The 17,260-nt window shown below is 36.3% G+C and overlaps 1 protein-coding gene across 3 annotated transcripts in view; it reads left to right on the forward strand.

Moving 5' to 3' along the window:
* The window catches only part of SF3B1 (splicing factor 3b subunit 1), a 38,432-nt gene extending 25,149 nt beyond the window's left edge, over nucleotides 1-13,283 (forward strand). For 2 of the 3 annotated variants that reach the window (XM_047085899.1, XM_047085898.1), the window contains 16 exons: nucleotides 395-592; nucleotides 692-793; nucleotides 1,343-1,522; nucleotides 2,491-2,577; nucleotides 2,701-2,971; nucleotides 3,737-3,882; nucleotides 3,995-4,141; nucleotides 4,280-4,405; nucleotides 5,134-5,355; nucleotides 5,853-6,035; nucleotides 6,125-6,236; nucleotides 7,721-7,841; nucleotides 8,128-8,259; nucleotides 9,378-9,650; nucleotides 12,290-12,506; nucleotides 12,796-13,283. In XM_047085899.1, coding sequence (XP_046941855.1) covers nucleotides 395-592; nucleotides 692-793; nucleotides 1,343-1,522; nucleotides 2,491-2,577; nucleotides 2,701-2,971; nucleotides 3,737-3,882; nucleotides 3,995-4,141; nucleotides 4,280-4,405; nucleotides 5,134-5,355; nucleotides 5,853-6,035; nucleotides 6,125-6,236; nucleotides 7,721-7,841; nucleotides 8,128-8,259; nucleotides 9,378-9,650; nucleotides 12,290-12,506; nucleotides 12,796-12,954 — 2,676 coding nt within the window. In that variant the 3' untranslated portion in view covers nucleotides 12,955-13,283. Of the gene's footprint in view, nucleotides 1-394; nucleotides 593-691; nucleotides 794-1,342; nucleotides 1,523-2,490; nucleotides 2,578-2,700; nucleotides 2,972-3,736; nucleotides 3,883-3,994; nucleotides 4,142-4,279; nucleotides 4,406-5,133; nucleotides 5,356-5,852; nucleotides 6,036-6,124; nucleotides 6,237-7,255; nucleotides 7,326-7,720; nucleotides 7,842-8,127; nucleotides 8,260-9,377; nucleotides 9,651-12,289; nucleotides 12,507-12,795 lie in introns of those variants that run through there. The other variant, XM_047085900.1, reaches the window with a different exon arrangement.
* Nucleotides 13,284-17,260: the final 3,977 nt, after the last annotated feature.

Here is a 17,260-nt window from a genome sequence, read left to right on the forward strand (position 1 = left end):
TTTTAATCAGCAAATGAGAAATGTCTGTCATACAGATTTAAAAAAAATTTTTTAATGTTTATTCCTTTTGAGAGAAAGAGAGAACAAGAATGAGGCGGGGAGGGGTAAAGGGGGAGGGAGACACAGAATCTGAAGCAGGCTCCAGGCTCTGAGTTGGTCAGTACAGACCCTGATGCGGTGCTCAAACTCCTGCACTGTGAGATCATGTGACCTGAACTGAAGTTGGATGCTTAACCGACTGAGCCACCCAGGTGTCCCTGTTATACAGATTTTAAATGATAGAACAAGCAGGAAGCTTCTTAGCTAATAAACTGTTAAGATATTTTAAATACAAATATTATTGTGTTATTTTATAAAGTCAAGAAAATCCTAAACTGTCTTTTAACTGTATTAGGTACTTCCCCCTCCAGCTGGTTATGTTCCTATTCGAACTCCAGCTCGAAAGCTGACAGCAACTCCAACGCCTTTGGGTGGTATGACTGGTTTCCACATGCAAACTGAAGATAGAACAATGAAAAGTGTTAATGACCAACCATCTGGGAATCTGCCATTTTTAAAACCTGATGATATTCAGTACTTTGATAAACTTTTGGTAAGTGATAATAGCAGAACTGAAATACCATTTTTTATTTAGGACTTACAAATCACAGTATCTTAATCTAACTGCATTTTCTTTTTGTTTTGCTGTTAGGTTGATGTTGATGAATCAACACTTAGTCCAGAAGAGCAAAAAGAGAGAAAAATAATGAAGCTTCTTTTAAAAATTAAGAATGGAACACCTCCAATGAGAAAGGTAAGTACTAGTTCATTACATCGTCATGTTCACTATAGTTTTATGTTTAGAAATTTATAATTAATCTCTTCATCTTTACCATGGGCATAGTGTAAGGGAAAGAAACGTGTAGTATGAAGGATTTAATTTTTTTAATCAAACAGCTTTATGCTAATACAGATGCTGAAAAATGAGATTCTCCTTTTTGTTCTCCGGGCCTTTTTATAAATTTTTTTTTTAAGTTTATTTATTTTGAGAGATGCAGAGATCTGCAAGAGCGCTAGCCAGGGAGGGGCAGAGAGAAAGGGAGAGAGAGAATTTCAAGCAGGCTCCATCTTAGAAACTGTGAGATCATGACCTGAAGCAAAATCAAGAGTCAGGTGTGACTGAGCCACTCAGACGCCCCTCTAACTTCAGAGTAATTTGATGGGAATGCACTTATGCTAATGTGTAAGATGTCTGTGAAGTTTATACTAAAAATATTAAGGTAAAGAAAATCATGGAGTAATTAGTTCTTTCAGAATGCTTAATTATAAGGGAATATACCTTCTACTCTTTTTTTCCCCCCAGGCTGCATTGCGTCAGATTACTGATAAAGCTCGTGAATTTGGAGCTGGTCCTTTGTTTAATCAGATTCTTCCTCTACTGATGTCTCCTACACTTGAGGATCAAGAGCGTCATTTACTTGTGAAAGTTATTGATCGAATATTATACAAACTTGATGACTTAGTTCGACCATATGTGCACAAGGTGTGTTGTTCTAATTAGTGTTTCTAATAGTTGGATAATTTTTAATATAAAAACAATTAATGGATTTCTTAAGTCACGTATTATTTGTGAAATTTAAAAAATTCTTAAAAGGTAATAGCTGATGCATGCATTCACAACAAAAAAGGGAAATTTCACCCCCCTGTAAGACACTCCACAGAGTTAACCAATATTATATTTATATGTCCTTTTAGACCTTTTTCTTTGCACAAGTATATATCACACGTATACAAATGTATGTGTGTAGATATTGAAGGAACTTTTTGTCATCTTGACTAAAATGGTTTCATATTATTCATACTTTTTCATTTACTTTTATTGATATTATGTTAGGGTAAGAAAAGATACATGTCTGTAGCATGCCATTTGGTGTTAAGGACCCATCTTTTTGCTGGTGGTAATAATGGCTTAGAATTGTTAAATGAAGATCAGTGTAGTTTTTTTTTTTATGAATTTTTTTTTAAATTTTTTAATGTTTGGTTTTGAGAGAGAGAGAGAAAGAGTAAGTGGGGGAGGGCAAAGAGAGAGGGAGACACAGAATATGAAGCAGGTTCCAGGCCCTGAGCTGTCAGCACAGAGCCCGATGTGGGGCTTGAACCCACGAGACATGAGATCATGACCTGAGCCAAAGTCGGATGCTTAACTGACTGAGCCACCCAGGCGCTCCAGAAGTTGTTATTTTTTTAAATATTGAATATTTGTTACTCTGTGATGAACAGTTCTCCCCAGTTTTTATATGGGGTTTGAAATTGTGTAATTAAAATTTTTAATTGTCCCTTGTTACAAAGTCCCGGTAATTATAAATTTCCTAGCAAAATATGTTTTGTATGCTTGTGTGTATAAATTACATAAATGACCTATAATAAAATTTTTTCAATATGTATTTAATTTTCTTACACGAGTATGACATTAGTAATTGGTGTGAAAGTGTAGCTCTTTTTCTTTTTCAGATCCTTGTGGTCATTGAACCATTGCTAATTGATGAAGATTACTATGCTAGAGTGGAAGGTCGAGAGATTATTTCTAATTTGGCAAAGGTAATTTACATTATATTTCTAGAGAAGAAAGTTTTGTATCCATTGATGGGATTATTTGATTATAGAAGGAAAGCGTTGAGGGTTAATGTTATCAGCTGATGAGTGTCCTTCTTGACTTTTTAGGCTGCTGGTCTGGCTACTATGATCTCTACCATGAGACCTGATATAGATAACATGGATGAGTATGTTCGTAACACAACAGCTAGAGCTTTTGCTGTTGTAGCCTCTGCCCTGGGCATTCCTTCATTGTTGCCCTTCTTAAAAGCTGTGTGTAAAAGTAAGAAGTCCTGGCAAGCGAGACACACTGGTATTAAGATTGTACAGCAGATAGCTATTCTTATGGGCTGTGCCATCTTGCCACATCTCAGAAGTTTAGTTGAAATCATTGAGCATGGTAAGTTGTGATATAACTTCGTCTCTTTAAAAATTATTTTTACTTATTAAAAAAGTTTTTTTTTTTTTAATTTTTTTTTTCAACGTTTATTTATTTTTGGGACAGAGAGAGACAGAGCATGAACGGGGGAGGGGCAGAGAGAGAGGGAGACACAGAATGGGAAACAGGCTCCAGGCTCTGAGCCATCAGCCCAGAGCCTGACGCGGGGCTCGAACTCACGGACCAGGAGATCGTGACCTGGCTGAAGTCGGACGCTTAACCGACTGCGCCACCCAGGCGCCCCTAAAAAAGTTTTTTTTTAATGTTTATCTTTGAGAGCGAGAGAGAGAGAGACTGAGTTTGAGCAGGGGAGGGGCAGAGAGACGGAGACAGAATCTGAAACAGGTTCCAGACTCTGAGCTGCCAGCATAGAGCCCAATGCAGGGCTTGAACTCAAGATGAGCAGTGAGGTCATAACCTGAGCCAAAGTCAGATGCTTAACCAACTGAACCACCCAGGCGCCCCATTACTTCATCTTTTGTAAAATAGGTGTCCTGAAATTTGGGCTACTGATTTGGAGAGATAAATGGAAGGGTTCTACCTACAAAAACCCCACGTAATTTGTGATGGGGTTTATTACGTTATCTGCTAATAGGCTTTGGTTCATATTGGCTTTTGTCTAATTTTCTCTAGTATGAACAGATTCTTCATTTTGACTAAATAATGAGCTTGTGAAAATTAAGTAATGTTGTCACTTAGTTACAACCTGTGTTTGGTTTTTTCTAGGTCTTGTGGATGAGCAACAGAAAGTTCGGACCATTAGTGCTTTGGCCATTGCTGCCTTGGCTGAAGCAGCAACTCCTTATGGTATCGAATCTTTTGATTCTGTGTTAAAGCCTCTATGGAAGGGTATCCGTCAACACAGAGGAAAGGTAGGTTTGGTTCACCAGATAGATTTTATTTTTCTTTTCATTTCCACTCATTGAAGTTAAGGCAATTAAATCTAACTTACTAAGTATACATATTTTTTTTACTTTAAAATAGGGTCTGGCTGCTTTCTTAAAGGCTATTGGCTATCTTATTCCTCTTATGGATGCAGAATATGCCAACTACTATACTAGAGAAGTGATGTTAATCCTTATTCGAGAATTTCAGTCACCTGATGAAGAAATGAAGAAAATTGTGCTGAAGGTAAGTATTCCAAATTGTTGTCATGGATTGGTTCACGTAAATTGGGTGTGTTTCATGGTTCAGAGAATGTTAAAGCCCAAAACTATTTAACTATTGTTAAACCAGGACTGTATTTACTACTATTTTTTAACCTTTTAGGTGGTAAAGCAGTGTTGTGGAACAGATGGTGTAGAAGCAAACTACATTAAAACAGAGATTCTTCCTCCTTTTTTTAAACACTTCTGGCAACACAGAATGGCTTTGGATAGAAGAAATTACCGACAGGTAAACTTTCATTGTAAAAAATATTTTATCTTTTTTTTTTTTTTTTTTTTTTTTTTTTTAAGAGTGAGCATGAGTTGGGGAGGGGCAAAGGAAAAGGAAGAGAGAATCTTAAGCAGGTTCCACACCCAGCGCAGAGCCCACCATGGGGTTTAAGGGGCTCTGTCTCAGGAACATGAGGTCATGACCTGAGCCAAAATCAAGAGTCAGACACTTAACTGAGCCACTCAGGCCCCCCGTAAAACATATTTTCAAAGGGTGCCTGGCTGGCTCAGTTGGTAGAGCATATGACTCTTGATCTCAGGGTTGTGAGTTGAAGCTTCATATTGGTCGTGGAACCTACTGAAGAAAATATTTTTAAATAATCTTTTCAACTAATTCTTTAGTTAATTTGAATGAATATTAAACATTGTTTTTGCCCTGGTCTCAAAATATGTACTTGATTATAAAAGGAGATGTATTTAGTCAGCTAATTAACTTCCATTTTGATTTTGCATTCTAGGATAAATACTCAACTATGAATTAATGTCTTTGTCTAGTTAAAAGAAATACTTAATCTGGGCTAGGTGAAACATGAGTACAATCTTACCTTAAATCATTTTGACTTACTCTCACATTTATGTTTTTTGGGTTACCTTTTTCTTAAAAGTTTTTGAAACCGGAATTAACTGTTCTCAGCCTATTTGCTGGCTTGGATAATACCTAAAAGGTTTCTTTCCTCCTGTCTTTAGTTAGTTGATACTACTGTGGAATTGGCAAACAAAGTAGGTGCAGCAGAAATTATTTCCAGGATTGTGGATGATCTGAAGGATGAAGCTGAACAGTACAGAAAAATGGTGATGGAGACAATTGAGAAAATTATGGGCAACTTGGGAGCAGCAGATATTGATCATAAACTTGAAGAACAGTTGATTGATGGTATTCTTTATGCTTTCCAAGAACAGACTACAGAGGTAATGATACAGATTATTACAACAAATTGCTGCTGACCTTCATATTTGTAAAACACATTACTTTTCAACCAAATAATTATCACTGAAAAGTAATTGAATTTGAAATTTTAAAAATGCTCATGTTCTCATTTCAGTTGTCTATGATTTAAATTTTTTAGATTTGATTTTGTTAAATTAATCTTAGTATATTTAAAATTTGTTTTAATGTTTTATTTTTTTGAGAGAGAGAGAGAAAGTACAAGTAGAGAAGGGGCAGAGAGAGAGGGAGACACAGAATCTGAAGCAGGCTCCAGGCTCTGAGTTATCAGCACAGAGCCCAACACAGGGCCTGATCCCACGAACCATGAGGTCACGACCTGAACCGAAGTCGGACGCTGAACCGACTGAGCCACCCAGGCACCTCTGAATATTAGTATATTTAAACTGTTCGGGCACAAACTGAATTGTAGTCTCAATGAATGTAGTTTTTAAATTTAACGTAGCTTTTCTTTTTTTAGGACTCTGTAATGTTGAATGGCTTTGGCACAGTGGTCAATGCTCTTGGCAAACGAGTCAAACCTTACTTGCCTCAGATCTGTGGTACAGTTTTGTGGCGTTTAAATAACAAATCAGCAAAAGTTAGGCAACAGGCAGCTGACTTGATTTCTCGAACTGCTGTTGTCATGAAGACTTGTCAAGAGGTAAACTTTTCTATCAGATTCTTATTTTCCCACCAAATAGTTCCATGTGAATAGTAACATTTTAACTTTTTTTTTTATTATTATTACAGGAAAAATTGATGGGGCACTTGGGTGTTGTTTTGTATGAGTATTTGGGTGAAGAGTACCCTGAAGTATTGGGCAGCATTCTTGGAGCGTTGAAGGCCATTGTAAATGTAATAGGTATGGAATTTGCTGGTCATGAAAGAATTTTTTTATTTTGTTTTTTTAAGTTTGTTTTTTTGAAAGTAAGATACAGAATCACATTTAGGAATTGAGTAATGATTTCTGATACATGGTTTTAAGCACTTCAAAATCATAGTTAAGTCAGGATGTCACGAAAGTTGTTTCCTAAAACTCATTTATATTGTACTTTAAACAGAAAAGAGGGCAAGTTTAGGACCTGTAAAGAGAGGTGAGAATAGTTACCAACTCAAAAAACTTTGAAGTCATGGAATAGAGAATCCTAATAAAAACAGTGTCTCACCTGAAACGTATTTGAAGGGTGTGAGGAAACAATGCTGAAGTTTTAGTTTTAGGAGACGAAATATTGTATATTTCTTTACCCTTGAATTAATAAATGATTATGGCAGGTTTTTCTGTTTGCTGTCATGTTTCAGGAACATAACCAGAAAGAAAAGTGGATTTATCAAGTTGTTGTCTCATTTTTATTTATATCCAATTCTTTATCCATTCAGTTTTCTAACCCAAAGCAAAACACAAGTACATTACAAATGTCCCCTTGGGTATGGAGAGCAAAGCTTTCATTATTTAAGAAAATTATGATGTAGCAAACAAATGGTCTCTTCTCTTTAATCTTTACTGTAGTTGAACATGACTTCTGCAAAAGTAACTTCTGTATGGTTAAGAAGAGCCAAAATAACCTAGCAGGAGGTCAGAATAGCTGACTGATAGCCACTGTTTTTCTCATTTTAGTAAGGGGTTTTTATGCAGTATAGGAGATCTTTGAACCATTGCATTGACATGTAATCCCCAATTTAGCCCTGTCTTCTATACTTGAAGATAGCTACTTGCCAAAAATCAGTTACTTGGCCACTTAAGGGGCTCTGGTTTGCAGGGAGTTGTAAACCATATTGTTGGTCAGGGAAACATGGGAAAAGCAATGGAGAGAGAATCAGAACAAGCAGTTCTAGTTAGAGCAAGAGCCCCTGCCAGCTGCCTCCTTTTTTCTCTCTTCATAGGTGTAAATACCATCCAAGTATGCCCTGCATTGCAGGGAGACTGGAGATCTGTTTGTTTTGCAGTTAAAGGGTAAGGGGGCCCTTTCTGGAAAATTTTGCTTTAATTTACATGTCTGCCTCTGGCTTATATTGTTGTGTATGGCCGGAACATAAACTGTCCCCATATTTAAATATGAGTGTACAAATACATTTCAGAACCAAATAAAACTCTTCTGTTGTTGAGTATCCATCATTTTTTAAATCACTTCACTAATTTCTTTTCATTTCTATGCATAATCAGAAGTTGTTAATAAAAAGTTAAAAACAGTTCTGAGTCTGGTCAGAATATGGGGCTTTTTCTTTCCATAGGCAGCTGTAAGTTTATATTTATGCCTAGTCATCTATATTACATTGCTAAGTAAAAGGTAAAATGAACAAGTTATAGTTCAAATGTTTATTGATAGTGTGTTGACTTCTATTAAATAGGTATGCATAAGATGACCCCACCAATTAAAGATCTCCTGCCTAGACTCACCCCCATCTTAAAGAACAGGCATGAAAAAGTACAAGAGAATTGTATTGATCTTGTTGGACGTATTGCTGACAGGTAAGCAGATTGCCTAAACATTTTTATGAACAGTATCGGTTTTTACGTTTAGCTCCTTTTTTATTCACTTTGCAAATATGCTTAATGTTGCTAATACAAACATATATGGTAAGACTATCCAGTGAAATGTTCTGTGAAATTTCAATTTGAGATGGTGATTAGAGGTGGCAATATAATTTTTAAGATTACTGCTTAAACTGAGTAGTCATGTTTTGAGAACTGAATTTGCAAGTTTACCTTCTAAAATTTCTTATTATCAGAATTAACTTTTTTCTTTTTAAATTAGGGGAGCTGAGTATGTGTCTGCGAGAGAATGGATGAGGATTTGTTTTGAGCTTCTGGAGCTCTTAAAAGCTCACAAAAAAGCTATTCGTAGAGCCACAGTCAACACATTTGGTTACATTGCAAAGGCCATTGGGTGAGTATTACTTACTTTTATGTATGTATTTTTAATTTTGTAATAAACCCACTGTGTTGAAAAATGCTTTTATTTCTGTAGTAATCTCTAAAAGTGTGGTGTGAATAATGCAGGTGAGAAAGCATATCGTTTAACACTGACCTCCAGTTTTTGAAATGTTTTCTTAAATTTTAAATTGAATTAAAATGTATGGAGAGTTTTAAAATTTATTTTAATCACACCTCAGGTATTTTCAGAAAGGAAAACAGTACCATCTTTAGAATAATTTCAGATTTTAGCTGGTCCCTTTCAGGTATTGTTTAAAATATTAAGGGCAGTTCTTAATAAAACAATGAGCATAATTCAGGTCTCATGTTAATACTTTGTGTTTTTAAAATATTTTTCTAAAGCGAATCCACAGACAACTGAAATTATAACTAGTAGATAATTTGTGGTTATTTGCTCATCTCATCAGAACCAAACTAGAAGAAGTAGTCATTGTACAAAATGAGATACCACACATACATGTGGTTTAATAACAAAATATTTTTAAGCAATACAACATAATAAAACCCAGATTAATTAGAGTCTCCTTACCCCCTCCCTGTCTTTTGGTAGCAGTAGTAGAATAATTCATTTCAGCGGTGGTATAGTTAAGACTTTTGCAATGAATAGCTTTTGTGCTTTTTTAGCTTCAGTGTCTGTGGTGAAATAAATGCTTAGTGAATAGATGTTACAAAGGTGTGTGGGCGGGAAGGCAAGAAAAGAAAAGTAGATTATGTATTGAGGCATGAGAGACCACAGTTTGGATACTACTGCCTAGCTCTGGTGGCCATGTTTTGACCAGTCTAGAATTGTTCAGTCTAAAACTTCTTTATATTTTAGGAAGTTCACTAAAGACTAAAAATTACATTTGAAAATTACTAACCATTTGAATTTTTTTCTTCAACATATATTTTAATTTGATGAAGTTTTTAAGTAGAAATAAGTACCAGTGCTAAGTGACATTATTGTATTTAATCATAAAATTACAAAGTTGCCAATAATTATTTACCATAAAGTTTTATTCCTTTACATTTTTTTCTTTCCAAAATTTGACTTACAATCTGACAGATTGCTGACACATTTTTTTTTTTCAGTCCTCATGATGTATTGGCTACACTCTTAAACAACCTCAAAGTTCAGGAAAGGCAGAACAGAGTTTGTACCACTGTAGCAATAGCTATTGTTGCCGAAACGTGTTCACCCTTCACAGTACTACCTGCCTTAATGAATGAATACAGAGTTCCTGAGCTGAATGTCCAAAATGGAGTCTTAAAATCACTTTCCTTCTTGTTTGAATATATTGGTGAAATGGGAAAGGACTACATTTATGCTGTAACACCATTACTTGAAGATGCTTTAATGGATAGGTAAGTGACCTGAATTAAACGCAAGAAAGAAATAGTTATAATTCTTCCTTTATTTTAGAACTTATTGAAATAATTATTATGTGACCTATTTGTTAGTGATGCAGTTAAAGAAGGGGGAATATGAGACTGAATTTTTATGGAAGTGAACATGACCATTCTCTCCAAATAACATGTATGCTATAGTGGATCCCCAAATTTTCTTTTTTAGGTGCTCCCTCCCCTTTTAAGCCCCCCTTTCATATCTTTAGACTAAATACATTTTGAAAAGCAGTGATTGGTAAACTTTTGTTTTAAAAATTAATTGAAGTCATGGGGTGCAGGGGCAGTTCAGTTGGTTGAGCATCCAACTCTTGATTTCAGCTCAAGTCATGATCCCAGGATCATGTGATGATCAAACTTCAAATCCACGCTTAGCGTGGTGCCTGCTCGGGATTCTCTCTCCCCTTGCTCCTCTTCCCCAGGTGTGTACTCTCTCTCTAAAATAAAGGACAAGGAAAGAAATTAATTAAAGTCAAATATAGTTGGAGGAAATGATGAGCATGAGCTTATTGGTGTGGCAAAGAGACCTGATCTATTTAGCTTTTTATTAGTGCATGCGAAGCAAAGATTATTATTAGGCTTTGTAACTACTGAACATAGTTATATTATTCCCATTTTAGGCCCCCAGTTATTCAGACATTGACCACTGATACAGGACTGCTTGAGTTATTTGATAGATTCCTGATACCTTTAACTATCTGGACCGACATACAGCTTTAAACACCAAAGTAATTCATGTAAAGAAAGGTTCAGGGTCCAGGTAGTAAGGGAAGGGGTGCTTGGGTAGCTCAGTCACTTGAACATCTGATTTTTGTTCTTTGGCTCAGTCCATGATCTCTCGGTTCATGAGTTCAAGCCCCATGTCGGGCTCTGTACTGACAGCTCAGAGCATGCTTGGGATTCTCTCTCTACTTCCCCCTCCCCTTTCTCTCTCTTCTCAAAATAAATAAACAAAAAAGTCCCAAGTTGTAAGGGAAATGACTGTTTTAGCTCTTTATTTTTCAAGAAAGATAAGGTATCCAAATTAGAAACAATTCAATTAGTTTTGTGTACACATTAAAGTTACTTATTCATGACGTTCCAAAAGGGAGGCTTAACAGGATCAACAAGTTACCAACAAGGTATAAATGCATGCAAGACATAGAGACAGACTAAGAATCAGGTTCTGTAAAAGTCTAGCCACCTGGGGCCCAGTAAATCAGAAGCATATTGTTCCATATTCCTCAGTGAGGTGTGCCTGACCATCAGAGTGCAGCCATCAAAGTATGTGACCTGCAGTTAAAATTTATATTCTATGGGGGCGCCTGGGTGGCGCAGTCGGTTGGTCGTCCGACTTCAGCCAGGTCACGATCTCGCGGTCCGTGAGTTCGAGCCCCGCGTCAGGCTCTGGGCTGATGGCTCAGAGCCTGTAGCCTGTTTCCGATTCTGTGTCTCCCTCTCTCTCTGCCCCTCCCCCGTTCATGCTCTGTCTCTCTCTGTCCCAGAAATAAATAAACGTTGAAAAAAAAAATTTAAAAAAAATAAAATAAAATTTATATTCTATGTACTATTTTTTTCTTAAATTTTTTAAATGTTTATTTACTTTTGAGAGACAAAGCATGAGTGGGGGAGGGGCAAGGAGAGGCTGCCTGCTGAAGCAGGCTCCAGGCTCTGGAGCCCAACATGGGGCACGAACCCATGAACTGGGAGATCCTGACCTGATCCGAAGTTGGCCACTAAACTGACTGAGCCACCCACGCGCCCCTCTGTGTACTATTAAGTTAAGGTGTAACTTGTCAAAAACTTCCAAATGAAAAGAAACAAATACCTTTGGGAAATTGATTAATGAGGAATGCTGCTTTACTATAAAGTGTACTTGATTAAGTGTTTTTATAGTAAGTAAGAAATCAGGATGCTAGCAAGTTCAGTGTTTTTTCTTGTATCTTTAAGGTGTTGTTACCTTTGAGGGCAAAGTGTATGAACTTGTTGTTTATACTCATCACCAACTTATCTGATGTTTTTCCCAGCTGAGTCACTGTAGAATAAATAACTCCATGATTTGTCATAAATTCAGTTAACATGGGAGATGATAGAATTCTTACTCTGTTGGTTTGAAAAAATTTTTGGTCCTTCTCCCCAAATTGCATTTTTGAATGAAACTTAAAATTTACAAGGGAAGGGTTTTAATTTTAATTTAGTTGTCTCTTATATAGCAGTGTTGAATCACTTTTCAAGTCTATTAAATTGATAAGAGTTTAAAATGAGATTACTGTTATTCATATCTAAGAGTCATGTATCCCCTCTTTAGTAGCATACTAAAAGTGCATTGCACAGGGCTCTCTTGCTCATATTCCTTTCAAAGGTTAATTGGGAATTATTTATTTTTGAGCCACAGTGAAGTTTGTGTCATTAAAGTAAAAATTCTCAAGGGGAATCCTGAATCTGATACAGAATGTTGTATATTCTAAAGGCATTTTATATCAGGTACATAAAGTATGAGATGTTTGCATTTGTTCCCTGCACCGAATTTGTAATTTAGTTTCAAATTAGGACAGGTAAGTGTTTCCTGTAAAACTAAGACCATTTTAACAAGAGGGTTTTTCTTTTTCCACCTGCTACAGGGACCTTGTACACAGACAGACGGCTAGTGCAGTGGTGCAACACATGTCACTTGGGGTTTATGGATTTGGTTGTGAAGATTCACTGAATCACTTGTTGAACTATGTATGGCCCAATGTGTTTGAGACATCGCCCCATGTAATTCAAGCAGTTATGGGAGCCCTGGAGGGCCTGAGAGTTGCTATTGGACCATGTAGAATGTTACAGTATTGTTTACAGGTAAGGTTAAGATTTTTAAAAGGTTACTCCATAAAAAAAAAAAAATTTAGTTGAATTAAGTCACTGTTCTTAATTATGAGTAGGCTAGTTTGTACCATATGGGAAAACAGTTGTGGGGGGAGAAGAGATTAGATTTTGTCTTAGCTTGTTGCAATTTTGTGCCTTTGTCAGGTTTTTTTCTCTTAAAGAGAAATGTTTGGAATCCCGTCTTTATGGTTTGTTGGTTAGTTGTGCTAAGGTTATATATGTTACTGAAAATTGAAATAATATAACCTTCTAATTACTCTAGGGTTTGTTTCACCCGGCCCGGAAAGTCAGAGACGTGTATTGGAAAATTTACAACTCCATCTACATTGGTTCACAGGATGCTCTCATAGCACATTACCCAAGAATCTACAATGATGATAAGAACACCTATATTCGTTATGAACTTGACTATATCTTATAACTTTATTGTTTATTTTGTGTTTAATGCACAGCTGTTTCACCTCTTAAACTTGCTTCGATTTGGTGATGTAAACTTTTAAACATTGCAGATCAGTGTAGAACTGGCCATAGAGGAAGAGCTAGAAATCCAGTAGCATGATTTTTAAATAACCTGTCTTTGTTTTTGATGTTAAACAGTAAATGCCAGTAGTGACCAAGAACACAGCGATTACACACACTATACTGGAGGAATTTCATTTTTAATTCATCTTTATGAAAATTTAGAATTCATTCCTTGTGTTTAAAGGGAATGTTTAATTGAGAAATAAACATTTGTGTACAAAATGCTAACTTGTGTGTGTTTTTTGAACATGACTTGTAAAATGCGGAACTTTGATAAAGTATTGGTTTGTGTAGAGTAAGTGGCTTAATTTTATTTTCTGTTACCTGGTTTATAGAAAGTAGTTAGCAGAATATAAACTATATAAAGTGATGGCATCTTTGTCCAATTCCATTGTTCTGTTGATAATGACATCAAGAAGAGTAGTAGCTTTGGGGGTTGTTCACCTCAAACTAGCACAACTGTTCTATCACCATAGAGAATATAGCATCTTTGCTAACCTGTATTGAGTAATAATATTTTGCACTTACATAGCGCCTTTCATCTCTTGATTTCTCAAAATGCTTTATGAACATGTTTAGGAGAAATGATTTAAGTCATATCTAACTCTTGAGTCTGTGTTTAGAAAGTGGGTAAGGTATCTACTTTGAAACTGCTTTCTACTTAAGTATTGCTAATAGAATAAGACAATCTTTGGGCTCTTTCCCATGTCATAAGCCAGTACTCAACAATGTATTCAGTAAATACTTGTTGAACACTTAAACTGTATACCAGCCACTGTGCTTAGTGTAGGGGATGCAAAGGTGCTTTTGACCTGCCCCTTGCCCTTAAGAAATGCAGTATAATGGAAAAGGGGAGACACATCTAGTTGCGTATTACATACTGTGTTATTACACAATTGCAGCAGCTAAAATGTCTAGGTTTGCTTAGATCTATAGATGTTAAGCATAAGTTGGAACACCATTTAATTTTAGAGGAACTAAGCATTAAGGTAGTGCTTACCATATTTTGGCAACTACTTTAAATATATTTTCAGCTTTTCCCAGAAATCCGACCAAAAATTTCTTCATTTTAGTACTTTGACTACCCATAGCAGTTTTGCCTCCTTATTTTAGTACTTTGGTGAACTCGAATGGGAAATGAGATTCTACAGCAGAGTATGCATGGGATGGCTCTGCTACTTTAAGTAAAACTGTTACACTGTGACTAAGGAGTTTGTGCCTCCAACGGTTAACACTTAGTGCTTCCTGTGTTGGAGGCTCACATGACAGTTTGTAATTGCCTGACTTTTACAAAATGAATACTGAGCAGTAAAGGACTCTTCAGGCAGAAGTTGTAACTCCTTATTGTTCCTTGTGTAACATTGTGACAACATGTCAGCTTGTCCTAGAACACAATTTTCCAGATCATCTTTTTATTCTTTGAAGTTTTTGTAACAGTAGCCCCCATTATAACTTTACATCTTAACTATTCCTTGTAGTTTATGTCAAATGACCTTCAGTAATTTCTAATCATGAAAATTGCAGAAAATGGTTTCGAAGCCAGAATTTGGTTTTAAACTGGTCTTGGAAAAATTTAGTTGTATTTTCACCTCAAGAAGTTGGGTAACTTCAATTTTCTTGGGCCCTTCCTGTTTATGGAAAACATATCTGCTTTGTAGTGGCAAAATGGAGCAAAAGAGACCGCTTTATATGACGTTTACTGATGCAAATCATTTGAAGGCAGGTGAGGGAAATACAGCTATGACCTTAAAGGATGGGACCAAATAGAGGCTCATAGGTGTTTGGATAATTTTATATGCTTATTGAATAAGGAAAGCATTTTGTGATACACTCATGTGAAAGACGCTATGTGAAGTTTTAACTCGTTCAAAGACTTTCTCACTTTCTTTTGGTGTTTCTTAAAGCCAAACTTAAGCAGGAAGAAAATGTTCTTAAGGGATGACAGTGGGTGGGTTTTTCTGTGGGCTTTTGTTGGTTTTTCTGTGGGCCCTCTAATGGAATTGATCTCTTTGGCTGTTCAATTTTTTCATATTGTATTTTTAAAATTTGTTGTACGGTGCCCTGTGAGCATCAAGTACCACCAGATGAATAAAACTTATTATATCTAAAGTCTTAGACCAGTTTTTAATCTTAGTTGACTATCGTTGTTGCACTACAGTGTTGTGGTTGTGCCATTTAAATAATATTGCTCTTTGGGTGGTTTTCCAGAAAAGGGAACTTCATAATGAAAAATCAAGAACTTTTTCTTTAAATTAAGAAACTGAAAACAATAGTGCCGCCCTATCTATGGGTTTAATTGCTTGACTCTTTGGTTTCTAGTGCTTCTTAAATCCCTTAGGTTAAAGGAAATAGAAACTACAGCTATTACAATTTTTCAATTTTGGCATACTGACATTTTCGGTTAGATAACCTTTTCATTGTAGGGATCCTGTCCTGACAGATGCCAGTAGCACCCACCCCAGTTGTGACAACTAAAAATGCCTCCAGATCATGCCTCGTGTCCCTTGCAGGGCAAGATTTCCCTAGGTTGAGAACCATTCAGACTTGTTTAAACAGGATAAAATTAAAGCATGATGTATAAAGCATTTTCATTTTGGGCAGCATTTGCCTAGGAAGTGACTAGAAATACTATTTCACAAATACTTAAACACCTACCTTGGGTTAAGTGCCACACCGGTGTTGGGGAAAGCAAGATGAAAGCATGTAAGATGCCAACTGACCTCAGGTCCTCAGAGCAGCTTGTGGTCCAGGTGGTGCCAAGTGTGGAGTGCAGGGGCAAGAGTGCCAGTGGCTCAGTGTTCTACTTGGAATTCAGTTGTTCAAGGCCCAGCTTGTCACCTGTTGGGAGAAAGAGGCCAGGCAGGGAATGGAGCCTTTCCCCTTTTTAAAAGAGATATGGATATGAAGCCATAGATTTTAAGGTGATATGATAGAGAATTTAGATTTGCAAGGCAGTCAAGGTTTATAGGCAGGAGGGAGTAAGTAAACTATAGGGAGTGTAGGTCAGCGACATTTCTAGCATTCATTCTAGGAAAACTTAAAAATTCTTAATAGTTTATTTTATAATCTAAAAAGACTATGAAAGAATATGCTTATGTATCATGTTGGACATAAGCTTTTTTTTTTTTTTAATGACCTAATACATTTTTTTTTGGAAGGAGATTTGTAATAAGTTAGTGAATGAGAAACTGAAGGAGATCTATAGTCTGAAGTCTTACCCTGGAATACGTTTGTCCTGGGCCAGGAACTCACAAATAGGAAAAATTGTTCATTGTTTCTGTGTCTAACTCTGCTCTAAACTTTAAAATTTCAAATATTGAGAAAAGTTGGAAGAGTGGTACAATGAACACCTGTCGGTGTATCCTCCACCGAAATCTAGCAATTAAAATTTTGCGAAATTACTCTATTTTTTTAAATAGTGTATTTTTAGGAAAGTTTTCTGTCAGTGTTACTATAGAAAAATTTGGAACTATAAGACAGAAGGGGGCTGATGAACAAGAGAAAACAGATAACTGAGTTTCTTGTGGAAAGAGGTGGAAGTCAGGATGCAGATGGATTTTCTTGGACAGGAAGAGAACATCTTTCCCTGAGTCCATAAAGAAGACAGTGTGGTGGAATGTAGTCATGAGAAATTGCCCAGGGCCTATCAAAGCAAAATTTAAACAGTTTTACTGCTACTTCACAATTAGACCTAAATGAGGAAAATGAAACTTGAATAAAAAATTCAAAACACTTAAAAACCTGGTGACGTTTAGCCACTGGTATCTATAGTAGGTTACATATGTAATATGCAAGTGCATACTCAGCATAATTTTGATCACCAAATGTGATTACACATTTGGGAGGAAAATCAGCACTAACAGGATCACCAAGGAAGAACTGTTCATGTGCTTAAATATCTAGAGCATCACTATTCAAAAGTGCAGTTTGGAGATCAGCAAGCAGCATGGTGTCACTTGGGAGTTTCTTTAGGCTTCACCACAAACCCACTGAGCATCTACATTTTAGTAAGATCCTCAGGTGATTTATACATTCATTTAAGTTTGAGAAGTGATCGTCTAGGAGACCACTCCATTCCCAATGTAGTAAGGATATGGTTAATAAGAGATGGAAATACCCATTGAGGTATGGAAGTAAGTGGGCCTTATGGCACACAAGAGGTCGTCAGGATACTCTCAGGATGGTACATTACTGAAACCTAGGTG

The sequence above is a fragment of the Lynx rufus genome, unplaced genomic scaffold (assembly GCF_022079265.1).
Source record: "Lynx rufus isolate CCGP_SWC_20201006 ecotype Redwood Valley unplaced genomic scaffold, mLynRuf1.p SCAF_2, whole genome shotgun sequence".
NCBI classification, from domain to species: domain Eukaryota; kingdom Metazoa; phylum Chordata; class Mammalia; order Carnivora; family Felidae; genus Lynx; species Lynx rufus.